General features: G+C 41.5%; 2 protein-coding genes across 5 annotated transcripts; both read left to right on the forward strand.

Annotated features, from left to right (window-relative positions):
• The first annotated feature begins 25 nt into the window (after positions 1-25).
• Positions 26-4,946, forward strand: srsf1b (serine and arginine rich splicing factor 1b). Of its 2 annotated transcripts, XR_009709071.1 has the most exons (5): positions 26-707; positions 1,663-1,838; positions 2,097-2,269; positions 2,872-3,701; positions 4,388-4,946. XR_009709071.1 is itself a non-coding variant. In XM_061247284.1 (4 exons), exons 1-4 carry the CDS (start codon positions 514-516, stop codon positions 3,061-3,063), a joined length of 735 nt encoding a protein of 244 aa, XP_061103268.1. In that variant the 5' UTR covers positions 26-513; the 3' UTR covers positions 3,064-4,946. The 2 variants fall into 2 exon arrangements, 1 of the variants encoding a protein (XP_061103268.1); XM_061247284.1 differs by having other exon boundaries at positions 2,872-4,946.
• dynll2b (dynein, light chain, LC8-type 2b) lies at positions 4,612-12,464 on the forward strand. 3 transcript variants are annotated; one of them, XM_061247286.1, is made up of 4 exons: positions 4,612-4,748; positions 6,718-6,778; positions 11,343-11,479; positions 11,593-12,464. In XM_061247286.1, the coding sequence occupies exons 3-4, from the start codon at positions 11,348-11,350 to the stop codon at positions 11,728-11,730; spliced, it is 270 nt and encodes an 89-aa protein (XP_061103270.1). In that variant the 5' UTR covers positions 4,612-4,748; positions 6,718-6,778; positions 11,343-11,347; the 3' UTR covers positions 11,731-12,464. The 3 variants fall into 3 exon arrangements, with proteins under 3 accessions (XP_061103270.1, XP_061103272.1, XP_061103269.1); XM_061247288.1 differs by lacking the exons at positions 4,612-4,748; positions 6,718-6,778 and adding an exon at positions 8,144-8,293; XM_061247285.1 differs by lacking the exons at positions 4,612-4,748; positions 6,718-6,778 and adding an exon at positions 8,187-8,346.
• Positions 12,465-13,546: the final 1,082 nt, after the last annotated feature.

The raw sequence follows: 13,546 nt of genomic DNA on the forward strand, positions 1-13,546 counted from the left end.
CATGCACGCGGTAATTTAAAACCTGGTGGGCGGGGCATGAGGTTGTGGTTTCGGTAGTTCTCTGTCCGTTAAATGTCGCAGACATTATTTTTTTCCAGCAGTTTGTGCACTGGAACGCGCGAGTTAATTTCGGTGTAGTTGGACTATCCTACAGTGATCTGACGTTGTTACGTGAACAGGAAGTTGGAACTGCAGCTCTTATTTACAGTAGTAGCGAGAAAGGGACTATTTTATCGGGCGTGCTTTTGGAGCGCAAAGCAAACCGTTTTTGTTACCAGTATTCATCCGCGTTGAGCACGGAGGTTCAAAAAGGAAGAACGTCGGCGCCATCTTAAAGAGTGTGTAAAAAAATTCAAAGAACGAGAATTTCCGCTGTAGTGTTATCGTGATCTTACTTGTTACGTTCAGAGCAGTCGTCAACCTTTCATTTTCCAACGTTTTGTTGAGTGAACTGTGAATTGCACGGGCTGATTAGTTAATTTGTTTGCGGTAACGCTAGTTACAACACAAAAGATGTCTGGTGGCGGTGTGATCCGAGGCCCGGCTGGAAATAACGATTGCCGAATTTATGTGGGGAATCTTCCTCCGGATATTCGTACTAAGGACGTCGAGGACGTTTTCTACAAGTATGGGGCGATCCGAGACATCGACTTGAAAACTCGTAGGGGAGGACCACCATTTGCCTTTGTGGAATTTGAGGATCCAAGGTAAGACGACTGGTGTGCAAATTCTCGTGGAGAACTACCGTTTGTTAGCACTAGCTAGGCTACGTGTGTTGCGTGCTAATGTTGGTCTTAACTGGTCGCTAAGCTAACTTAGCTAGCTAGGTGAAGATCGCGGAAAAGTTGAGGAAATGCCAGGTGCCTCCAACGCTGGCTAGATCTGATACGCCTGCTTTTGTGAAATTACCCAATAACTCGGTAAGAATTCGGAGGAAATAATAATTAGAAAACCTTCCCGTTTTCTGTTGATTGGTTTGATACTGCTATTTAAAACAAGCACCTAGCTAGCTGACAATACGGATAGCTAACGTTCGTATGCGAACTTGTTGATTGGTAGCAAACAAAGGTTAGATTGCTAACATGAAGTAACGTTAAAAATGGGGCGCGAATTTTAAGTTTGGAATTTAAGATGGCTAACCGTTAGCTACGTTAACCTTGGATAAGTTGGCTAACGTTTTCGACCACCACGAGTTTCGATGTCTTATTCAGGCGCAAGCGTTAGTTGAGTACTATTGGGGTTTGAGAAGTAACTTTTAGCTAGGTTATACGACCAGAGAATGTGAGAACTTGCATAAAATCATACAATTTAACACTAGGTCTTGGGTGACCAAATGGGGGAGATTATATTGCTTCTGACTGCCATGTGACTAAGAATCTATCCAGTGCTGGATTTTCACAGCGAGTTATCACATGGCGGAAATCAAGGTAATGCACATGTGATTGGAGGACAAGGGGCGCCGTAACTTAATGACCCGTAGTTAACATGGTTAACGCAGCTAGTTAACAAGTTGCTTTCTTTGTTTTTTGCAAGCAAGGTGGGTGTGCAAACTGGAGGCGTGGAGTTCAAGGGAATTAGAAAAACAGGAAGTGTAAGGGTTGTGTTGTGTACGGTGAATCTGCTATTGGCAGCTCAAAATCATCTCGAAATGATTATTTTCAGAGATGCAGAGGACGCTGTGTATGGACGGGATGGCTATGATTATGATGGATACCGCCTGCGAGTCGAATTTCCGAGGAGCGGTAGGGGTGGCGGGAGAGGGGGCGGAGGAGCCGGTACCCCCAGGGGCAGATATGGACCCCCATCCAGACGCTCCGAATACAGAGTGATCGTTTCAGGTAAGTGTGTTTGTCCAAGTAGGCCACCATTTTAGTTTCAAACTTGACGCAGACTATTGTTTCTGTAGCTTGCACAAAAATGTGTACTGTTTACATGTAGCTTGTAGTGCGTGTTCCATTGGCCACATTAGATTTGGCAATCACTCCTGTGGGCTATGTATGATATTGTTCCGAGCAATCTGCAGCTGTATCTTGCCTAGGGACTGTTGAATATGTTGACTTGCTGTAGTAATGATGTACCTCTGTCCTTCCTTGCAGGGCTTCCTCCAAGCGGTAGCTGGCAGGATTTAAAGGATCACATGCGTGAAGCAGGTGATGTATGTTACGCTGACGTTTTCCGAGATGGAACTGGTGTTGTGGAGTTTGTGCGCAAAGAAGACATGGCCTACGCACATCGAAAGCTGGATAGCACTAAATTCCGATCACATGAGGTAGGTTTGAGATTTACCTGGGTCACCATTGGATACACAGTGCGTAGCTTTTGGACTTTTTTCTTTTCTTTTAATGTTAGCAAATTGGCTGGAATGTATTTCATTGTCTCTTGTGGACAAAAACTTGTCTTGTCATGCCAAAAACCGCAAATCTGCCAAATTAAAAATGGGGGATATATATAATGCACCGAATTGCATGAATTTACCTGAATTTCATTAAAGTGGGCCTGAGATGTTCTTGCCAGTTTAATATATATATTTCTATACAATAATGACCTTTTTCTCCCCAGCTATATGGTAATGGACATTCTTTGCCTCTGATGTGCTGTCTTCCCCATAACTGAATTGCTCATGTTTCAGCCTTAATTGCTCTCTGAAACATCTGCTGGTGCCACGCCTGCTGACAGGGGTCTTTTGGGGAACCCTCTGGCAATTGCAGGAGGAAGTCTTGGTGCCGCTAGTACTGAATGTCATAATGGACGCAGAAAGGTTTTCTAGGGGGCAGGGTCGGGGCGGGGCGGGTTCAAATGTGACCGGCCGATACGGCAGTTGCCGCAGACGGTTGTCTTTCTTCACGAGAGAGTGTTCTTGGTGTCCGTCAGGGCGAGACGGCGTACATCCGGGTGAAAGTGGACGGCCCCAGGAGCCCGAGTTACGGACGCTCCCGGTCCCGCAGCAGGAGCCGAAGCCGCAGCAACAGCCGCAGCCGCAGCCGCAGCTACTCCCAGCAGCGCCGCAGCAGAGGATCCCCGCGCTACTCTCCACGCCACAGCCGCTCCCGCTCTCGTACCTAAGCTCCGCCTTCATCTTCCACGTCTCGCTCTTCTGGTGGACCCACAAGTTGTACTTTTTTTGTTTTTTGTTTTGCTTTTACCTTTTCCCCTCCTCCCCGTTTTATTAAAGTTTGCTACCGATTTTTTTCAATTCCATCCCCCCCCCCCCCCCACCCCACCCCCCATTTCATATGCTAATGAGCTTGTTGAAGTCTAGAATGTGGGTATGTCCCTGCGTCTCCTCTCCTCTCCCTCCCCTCACCCCCTCCCCTACGTCCCATCGCCCTGTCCTCCCCTGTCTGTTTGTCCTGCGTAAACTGCTTTTTAACTGGCTGTTCGGTCTTCTCCCCCCTTTGGTATTTACAAACTGACTGCAGGGTCTTGTTCGAATGCTTTGAGTTGTCGGGTGTTTTTGATTTTCTTTTCTCTTGTGGGTGGGAGGTTAGTTTGTGGGGGGAGGGGTCGGTGTTTGTATGGGAGCTGGGAACCATATTGCAAAACTGTTCTCTTTTACCTTTTCATGTGTCTTTCTATAGACATCTGAAGAGCAGGATTAAAGAATGCTTTGGAATAAAGGATTGTGCAGCAGAGTTCATTCATATTAGGATAATCAAAGCGTATTTGGAGGAGGAGCAGTCAGATCAATAAAGGAGGCAATGGTATGACAGCAAGTGCTTCAGTCACATCTAAAAACTTGGCAGTATTGATTTTTTATTTTTTTATTAAACAATGTCCCAACAGTTAACTTGTATAATACTGCGCCTGACACTTAAGTACTTTGTTTACTTTCTCACCCTGTCCCCTTTTCATGGATCAGTACTGCTAAGCATGCATGTCTTCATGTACGACTGAATGTAAGAATACTTGTGTACAATATAAGGCAAGGATTACCACCCCTCCCCCACCTACCCTTCTATTAAGTAGAAATTTAGAGGCTTTTCTGTTATTTTGTTAAAGGCATTGGACTGCCCACAGCATTGTAAATTGACAGAAAAATTGCAATTTGCTATGGCACTGAGTATTTCGGATTTGAAAACCTGAAAATCTGATTCTGAATTTTTTTTCTTTTTTCTTTTTTTTTAAAAAATGGGTAGCAATTTCATTGGCCTCAACTGTAATGTGTAGACCATTGCAAGGAGCCAATTGTCCCGATTTAAAATTGTTCAGAGTTGCCTTCGGAGCTGATCATTGTCTGGTATCCTGCTTTTTGGTTAAACTTTATTTGAAAAAATTGATATCCAGCCATATGATCTCCTCCTGGATGCATAATTTAAGGAGACGTTTTTTTTATTGGTCCTGATTCTAACTTGTTGCCTCCTTCTTTTTGATTTGCTGGTATTCAAAGGTTTGGATTGGAGGAGGGGCCCACTGGGGCCCAATCCTTGGAGCCGGATCATTGGATCAGTTCATAATCAGGATAGGATAGGATAAGGAGCGGGATACATGGAGCGGGATCAATTTACCGGGAACCGTAGGAGTGGATTCCCCCCTCACCAAAAAGCATTTATGGAGTTTCAAAACCACTTCTTTCAATTGGCTACCCAAAATACCAAATTTAAGTTTTTGTTTTTTGTTTTTTCGTGGAACCCCAAAGATGTGCGCACATGGGATTCGGCTTAATTTTTTTTATTTTTGTTTGAGTGGAGCAGAGCAAGGACCGAGAGGCTGGATCAATTTCGTTGGATGGAATCCGCATGAGGAGCTTGGTAAATAGAAGGGAATTTAATGGGGAGGGTTGGGTTTTTTTGTAGTTTCAGGTTTGGAAAAAAAAAATAAAATGTCTGTTTCCTTGTTGCTGATTGCCACAAGGAAAATGTTGCTGTACTCAATTGGCTATTTCTCCTTTTGTAGTTTGTAGTGGTTAACAACCCCCCGCCCCCTCAATAAAGTGTTACATACCATAACCTCTTTCAGAGTTTGAATGACTTACGGTTTTTATTTATTTTTAAACTTTAAACCGGTGACTGTTGTTAAGCTGAAAATTGGGATGGAAGCTTTTCCTTTAAACTGATTATTGGTCTCAAACCATTTTCATTTTGTTACTGAACTTGAACAAGAGCGCCAATCATTTGAATAATTGACATGTTTCACAAGGTGTTAGATTGGATTTAGTCCAATAAATTTAATACACAAAAAAATAAAATTAAGATTCACTGTTTAACTACTGCTGTAGCCTTTCAGCGTAGTCGGCAATAACCGAGCCAATTATGTGTTTTAAAATCACATGATTGTAGATGTTTGCCATGAATATTCTCAGGAAATGCAGAGAAGGAACCGTACCTACATGTATCCACAAATGTTGATGTGAATGTTTGCAATGCAAATAAAATGACCTGCTAAATGGACTAATTGAGGAGAGCTGGCTATTATCTGACAGTATTAAGTATTTTTGTTTATTTGATAATCAAGGAAAACATCAGAAAACTGGGTCGTTTTCAGCCCCAACAAAACTTTTATTTAAAGGAAAACTGTGGGCAGATGGGTCAGTATGCTTTGCTCCTATGGTGCCAGAGAAGCATTCTCAGGGCTTTAAAGTATAGGTCAGGGGTGCACAACTCATCCTGGAGGGCCAATCTAGGTTTTTGTTCCAACCAATTACTTTCATTTTAGTTTTCTGACAGCTCCACAGATTATCACTCCTGCACTGGATCACAGTGAAATCTTCAAGATACACCTGCAGTCTGTGACTAGCTGGTGCTAATACAAATGACCAAGTGGCAGTATGAGCGAATTAAGTAATTAAAAGCCGAAGTTGCCACAAAATCCTGAAATGGTTTAGACCTTGCTGTGCACCCCTGCTATAGGTCTACGTCAGGGGTGCAACTCCGGTCCTGGAGAGCCGATCTACGTGCTGGTTTTTGTTTGAAACAATTACCTTAATTTTTCCTAAGTTCTCTGACCGCTCCATAAACTACACTGGTTCACTCCTGTACTGGATCACAGTAAAATCTTTAGGATACACCTGCAGTCTGTGACTAGCTGGTGCTTATATACATACAGATTTAGACATGATTGAGCTAATTAAATAAGTAAAAGTAGAAGTTGCCACTAAAACCTGAAACTTGCTGCGCACCCCTAGTCATTACTGATTCGGACTACACCCCTGAAATACCCACCAAATGGGAGCAAACCAGCCTCAAAGCCTGCTGCAAAACATGGCAAGCTTTTGGGAGTATCAATGTTCAGCATGGAAGCCATAGCAAAACATTTTCCAATTGAACTGCTTGAGACCAGTCATCGGTTTCAGGGCAAGCTTTCCACTCTGCTCACTTTCAGCTCGCAAACTGCCGTTTAGAACAGCACATCTAATCTCAGGAAAAGTCTGCACTGAAATGTACAGGTTGCATTTTTTGTTTCGAGTGATGGTTTTCGTTTGAGCAAAGTGCACCAATGGAGATCTGGCCATGTCAGGGACTGCAATCGTGTGATTGAGCTGCTGCAGTCAGCGTGCAAGGAATGACTATACCCCCCAAAATGCATCCTGATTCACGTCAAATTTATTTGGACTGGTGATCCCCCTTTGAAATAGCAATTAGCAATTTAAAGGTCTGCAAATTTAGCTACACAGTACATTTCCATGGGGAAAAAATGGGAGTCTAAGAATGATACATGCATGGTAAGATTTCACTGAGGGCATGGATACTCAAATCAGGCCCTGGTTTTCTTTTCTCCCAGGTAATTAACTGGACAGTTGGTGCTACTGATTGGCCAGACTGTCTTCACACCTGACTCCCAGGTAAAGGGAGGGTGGAGAATCAGCACTTTTTGGCCCGTGAGGACTCGGGATTTGAGCACGGATTCAGAGTGTCTGTCACACCATTGATGAATGCGTGATACAACTTAACTTCAGTTCAACTGTATTTGTGGTTTAAAATGAGTGGGACTAAGCAGGATTGTACATTTATAAAGCTAGACCTGTTCCTTTAATTGTAAGATTGACCTGAAGGGACTGATTGGATATAACGTATAGTGTAGTTACAGCTCTTAATTGGAGAACTGACAGTGTTTGGTTTCAGAATTTTTAAACGGCTAACTAAACAAAAGGCAATGTGTCATTTAAGTATTTTTTGGCACCACTAATGCACAAAAATAGGATTGTAGGAAACCACTGCATGGGTATTCTGCTGATCTTAACAGATATGATGCCAAAGCATGCCATTGATAGCTACAAAATCAAGATTTCATTGCACAAATTATATTAATACAAAAACCCATGTGTTTTTTTAATATATGTATAAAAAAATCTTTCAATCGTTATGTTCACTTAGTGAGCAATATCACTAGTTGCAGATTGCAATTGATGCATAGCACCATAACTCCCAACTGTGAAGGGTTTCATTCACCCCCCAAAAAAGTTTGAAATGTGGGAAATGATGAGCATTCCTGCTAAACTCGCAGGTGATTACCCAGAACATAAATCTTAATATGCGTTTGTTAAAAACATGGTTTAAAAGTTGCATGTTATGTAAGATACACATGCATACATATAACTGATTATGGCATAATTAAGAAAAGGCCCACCATTTTGCATGAGTAAGTAGTAAATGGGAGACAAGTGGGAATGTAAATTATTTCACAGATCAGGTTTATCAGGACATTTATCCAATAGGTAGTGATGCGTTAGGTCTGACGCTGCATGTTAGTGTTGTAAGGACTGTAGTTGTCATAGTGATGCAAGGTTGTCTGCAGGCTAAGGATTTAGACGGCATACATAAATATAGCTGTAAGTCAGATATTATGGTTGAATTTGTATGTAAAGCTCCTTATGATGGCCTTAAATTTGATGTTCTAGATGTCCACAGGTGGGGGTAGGCCTACTTCTATAACTCATGGCTGGATCTGATAGCAGGTACATATAGAAAGTTTTCCGGGCGTTATTAATGAGAACACCGTAAATCATAATTAAATCGAATGTGAGCGGAGTCAACATTTGATGTTGCGTCGTTAGGTTACCCACTATTCGGCACGTCTAGAATTTGGCTTGAAAGACCACATCCTCACCTTTCCACCGCACCCCCATTGCATTGTGGGCTGAAATAAGATGCGGACAGAGAGGAGCAAGTGGAAAATGCATGCAGTATGCGGGGAGAGGCTGCTTCTCAACCAATAGGAGGGGTGGTATCGTGCGGCAGTGCGGTGGGCGGGGGAGGTACTTTAGCTGGGCAGATACCCGCATATCTGCTACCAGCAAATCTTAACGGAAAGCAAGGCACACATCGAATCAGCAAACAAGCAACGCCAACCTAACGAGGTGATAAAGGTTCAAGACCTGTCTTTATATTAACTAAACAATATCAGCTGAGGGTGAGTGATATTATATTTCTTGCATGTCATGTCATAGAGCTGAAGCATTTGATCGGAATGTGTTAAGTAAGTTTAATGGAAAGACTTATGAAAGATACTTTACTTTGTTTATTAATTACTGGTTTGTGATAAGAAATTAGACATGTATGTTAATGCGTTTCGTACTCTGGTCGTAGAAATGCATTCAGAATGCTGTTTAGATAAGATCCCGTGCCCTATTGACGTCGTTCTAGTAAATTTCAATTGTGCGTTGCGGCGTGATCCTAAAAAAACGGCCACTTCATTGAACATAAAAAAACATGTGCAACGCCGGGTCTGCGGTAATGCATTGGCCATTTGTGTAGGATATTCTCCCGTTCGTATGCCTATTGGGGCATCACTACGGATAGGCTATGCATATGCCATGAGTTAAAAGTACTCCGAAGAGGAAAAGGGTGTGAAATTCCACGAATGGTTTAAACCATGCAGGGTGGGCTTATCTATCTTGGGCTACACCAGGATACAATGACGCTCTTCGCAAGATTGTTGGTAGCTGACATGTGTTAATGCTTGTGCGTTGCAATACATTTCAAGCGAGTCTCACGGCAAGGACGCGTCAGTGATGAACCGCTTATATTTTTCAGCATCCCTTGGTTTGCTTGAACGCAGAAAAAAAAAAAATCAAGGTCGTTAAATGCACGACTTTGATCTCTTCTGATGGTTGCCAATACATCCCTCCTCAATGAATGTTAACCGGCAATTTCAGTAGGCTAACTCGCAACTAAAGCTTGTGCCCGAGGCGAGGGGTCAAGAGGCCTATAAATGAAACTATAGCGGACTTATTTGTACCAAGTTAATGTGCCATGACTTCGTATTCACTCGTGCAGCTGAAAGGGAATGATTGCGTGCGTGCGTAATGAGTAGTGTAGGCTACTATGTAGTAGCTAGGCTACCGAGCAAGGATGTGTGCAACCTGAAAGGAATAGCGGATCCTTGCATTTTATGTTCGGCGAACGGGTACAAGAATCTGGTATTCTCAGTTTGGTTTGCGTATAATTCTTTTCCGAGAATTTAAGGCACTCAAATATCGTGTTTTAACAGTGGACGATTATTTGTGTTCTAATCAACGGATTTGCGAAACATTGTAGGCTACAGAACTCAAGTCTTGCAAATGTAATTTGTAATCTTGGGGTGGTTGCTACTTGCATGTGGAAAGTTGAATGTATATATTCTGCAGACCCCATTAAATCGGTTTACAAAATGGATTCTGGCCTTTCTCACCTGACGATTGCACCCAACACGGACTAGCCTACTGCTTGTTTATTAGCTTCATGATACACTTTTGCCTATATTTGTCTAAACGCCATTGTCTCGGCTACATCACATAAGTATTATAGCTGTTCACGGATTTCGTTAGTTGGCTCCACAAAGCGAGTTAGTAGGCCGAGTTCTGCTCCATGTCAGCCCACTAGGACTGCTCAACTGATTTGATTTGGCAACGAATGGCGATTTGAAGTAGTATTTTCAGAGACTTTAACACTGCAGGTATATTTGAACAACACAATGTGTTAATTTAGTTTGAGTGCTGCATGCACATTATTGGATTCTCTGGTCACGTTTCTGTTAAGAACATCTGTGGATTAGTTCAGTCAAGTTGTACTCTAAGTGTTCTCTGAAAGAACCGGTTTAGTTTATTGCACCAAGGATTCATTAAAATGGCAGTTAATACTTTGCTAAAGATAATGCATTTATACTAGTCAAAATTGTGCTCCTAATAAATTCTGTTTTCTCAGAGGCTCATCAAACTTGCATCATTAGCCTATATTGAAATGAAAGAGCAGAACTTTAAATGGTACTTTTCAATTCCTGTTCAAGACAAATGCGGGCACACGTATGTATCTTTAATATCATGCGTTTAGACGCAATTGTGTTTTTGTATTGAGAGAAATGAGGTAGCTTTGCATTTTAATGCAGCAATTGCAGCATCACATCTTTTCATAGACCAAATGCATTGCAACTGCCCACACAATCTGTGTATTCAGGTGTTTTCCACAAAATGCTTCAGATAATTATCTCTTGCTGCAAGTGTAAAGAGCTCTGCGAAATCTGCAGCACCAATTGAGCACCAACTACATATCTGAGCCTTTGGTTCCCCAGTGTTTTAAAGACTCTGCTCTCTAGTAAAGTCGAAGCGGCAGTCTGATTTGGTCAAATCACATTGGTTGCATAATCACTAACAATTGCTGCTAAACAGTACACTGAACATCATTAAAGCAACAAGCAACTGTGGCTGTTACTGGCAACACAAAATTTAAAAGGTATCGAAAGGGACAAGTAATTGCTGTGTCTAATGTATATATATGAGCTAGAATGGCATTTCCCCACCTGACATCAGTAATCATAGAGAATCTCAAGGTGAAATTGTGGTAATCATCCAATGTTTCTGTTCCTACTTATTGATGGTGGTAAATAAGGACATGTTATGCAGTGGTCACAAAAATAATTTCCATGTAAATGTTGTTTTGAAGCTCGCATTTATCCTACGGCATTCATGGCCCTGCATCCAAGCCTTTCGTTGCATTTCAGGATGCTTCTTGCACCTGAGTAATTCTGATGGACTTGGTGACCAGAGTCTTTAATATGTGGCAGTTTTAATGATTTCATCAACCATTATCTCATGGGTTTTCTCTGGGTTAGGTGTTCTGAGTCCTGGGATACTCTTGAAAGAAGTTGTTCTAAAGCCAGGCTTCCCAGCATTGAATAAGCTTCCAGTCTAGAACATTTTAATGTATGTAAAGCCAGTGTTTAAATATTCAGTACATTTGGAATGATTAATAGTGAAACTAAAAGATGGCGGACATTAATACAACTGTTATATTCGTGTGTGTTGACAAGCCAGGAAGGGTATTGATCATTGTAGGAAACTGGCCTGATGAAGGGTAACTCAATCTTGGTTAAATTGTTTTTAAAATTTGAGTCATGCATGATTCAACGTCTCCTGCCTGTCTGCTCTTCAGACATCATGGCTGACAGGAAGGCTGTGATCAAGAATGCTGACATGTCCGAGGACATGCAGCAGGATGCTGTGGACTGTGCCACCCAGGCCATGGAGAAGTTCAACATCGAGAAAGATATCGCTGCATACATTAAGAAGGTGACTTTAAGCTTGGGCTTTTAAAGTGTTCTGGGTTGATATTGTAAGAGTAGATCTAGATTTGTGTAAACCATGGGAATGTTTTTTTTAAACTGCAAACGTAATTTTTGTAGGAGTTTGACAAGAAGTACAATCCCACATGGCATTGCATTGTGGGAAGGAACTTCGGGAGCTACGTAACGCATGAGACAAAGCACTTCATCTACTTCTACCTGGGGCAAGTGGCCATCCTGCTCTTCAAGTCTGGCTGAGCCCTGCAAAGACTGGAGATCTACTATAAACCAGGACTGTAATGCACTAATGGCTAACGCCACACCTCTCCACACACTGACAAAATATAAAAGGTAAAACACAATACAAAACTGGCTGTGCACATATGCATGGACCGTGTACAATATTTAATGTGTATATGTTGCAGAAAAATCTTTTGCCTTTCTTAGTTGCTTGGAAGGATTGAGCAACCAATTTTTGTTGATGCTTTTCTTATTTTCCTTTTGTTGCAGTCGAGTTGTAAAAATGCTTTAACGGTGGCCTTTAAGTGAATAATAAAATATAGTTGTACACAATGTAAAATGAATGTGGTCTTGCATCTGCTAAATATGGAAAGATGGTTTTGCAGATTTAGGTGAAAGGGGCCATTCATTATTGTACAGTGTTACATAAATGCCACTAATCTTTCCCTTCTCATTTTCCTTTCGTATTTTTTTTTCCAAAGTTGAATTCATCATGAATCAGACAAGTAGGAGGAGCAATTGAATAGCCTGTATAAATTGCGTTTTTCTTTGATTTCAAAATGTGGGAAAACTGAAATATGTTATTGGATTACTAGATTAGCATTTGCTAAAACCATTGGAAGATTGAAGATGGTTAAATTGCTTCATGAATCTTTCCCACTGTGCTCTTTTCTGTGTTTGGTGGTTGGGCATGGGTGCCCTTATCTAATTTGTAGGAGAATCAAAAGTGAATAAAATAATCTCTCATTTTGTCCCTTCTGATATTGTACATGTTTTTGATATGGATATTTTCATCCTTTGGGGTCAAAGTATCAGTCACTCAATAATTGGGTTTCCTCTTCTCCCAGCATTTTCTGTGTTAATTCTTTCAACTCACCAGCTTTATTGGGTAGGGAGGAGGCAGCAAACGGCATACACATTATCAGTACCATAACACATTTTTTTTCTAACACTATTTGTATTCTACGCGGGCGGCCTGTAACGTAGTGGTTAAGGTAAATGACTGGGACCCGCAAGGTCGGTGGTTCAAATCCCAGTGTAGCCACAATAAGAGCCACACAGCTGTTGGGCCCTTGAGCAAGGCCCTTAACCCTGCATTGCTCCAAGGGAAGATTGTCCCCTGCTAATCAACTGTACGTAACTGGATAAGAGCATCTGCCAAATGCCAATAATGTAATGTATTCTCTTGTTTTAGTACATTTACCTAGAATTCAATAAGCTGTAAAAGTATTTTTCATACAAATGTCAAAAGAAGCATATTCTCAGCAGATACTGCATGGGTAAGTTAATTATGCTATGATCTGTATATGAATCCCATTGCAAATCCTCAAGTATTCCCTTCACAACCGGCATCAGGTTTGCCGCACATTCGATTTGAGTTTTTGCTAACATTTGCGAAGCTCTTTTTACTTATTTAACAAGCATATTCCACCTCGGTCTTAAAGGTTTAAAAATGCCTTGGACATTAATTCCTTAACGATGCTCTTTGGAGCTAAATATGTGCCAATTTTTTGTGGCTGAACTCATGACACATTGTAGAACCCTTTGGGTTGCATTCAGACTCTTGACTGGCAGACTTTGTTGCAAAGCCTGAGCTTTCTTTAAATCAGTCCATGTAAGGCTGGTTATGTACTTGATATTTATGCATGCTGTTGCACATGAAGTGTTCCAATTCTCCTTCTAACATGGGGCAAATAAGGTTTCAATTTGTCCTGTGTCAGGAGCCAGGCATTCTGTCTCTCATGAACTCAACATAAGTTTATACATACTTTTTTTTTAAAGTATAAACAATTTTCATAGAATTACATCAGTGCTGTTACAATTTTGGAGAACT

Source organism: Conger conger, chromosome 7, assembly GCF_963514075.1.
Source record: "Conger conger chromosome 7, fConCon1.1, whole genome shotgun sequence".
Taxonomy (NCBI): domain Eukaryota; kingdom Metazoa; phylum Chordata; class Actinopteri; order Anguilliformes; family Congridae; genus Conger; species Conger conger.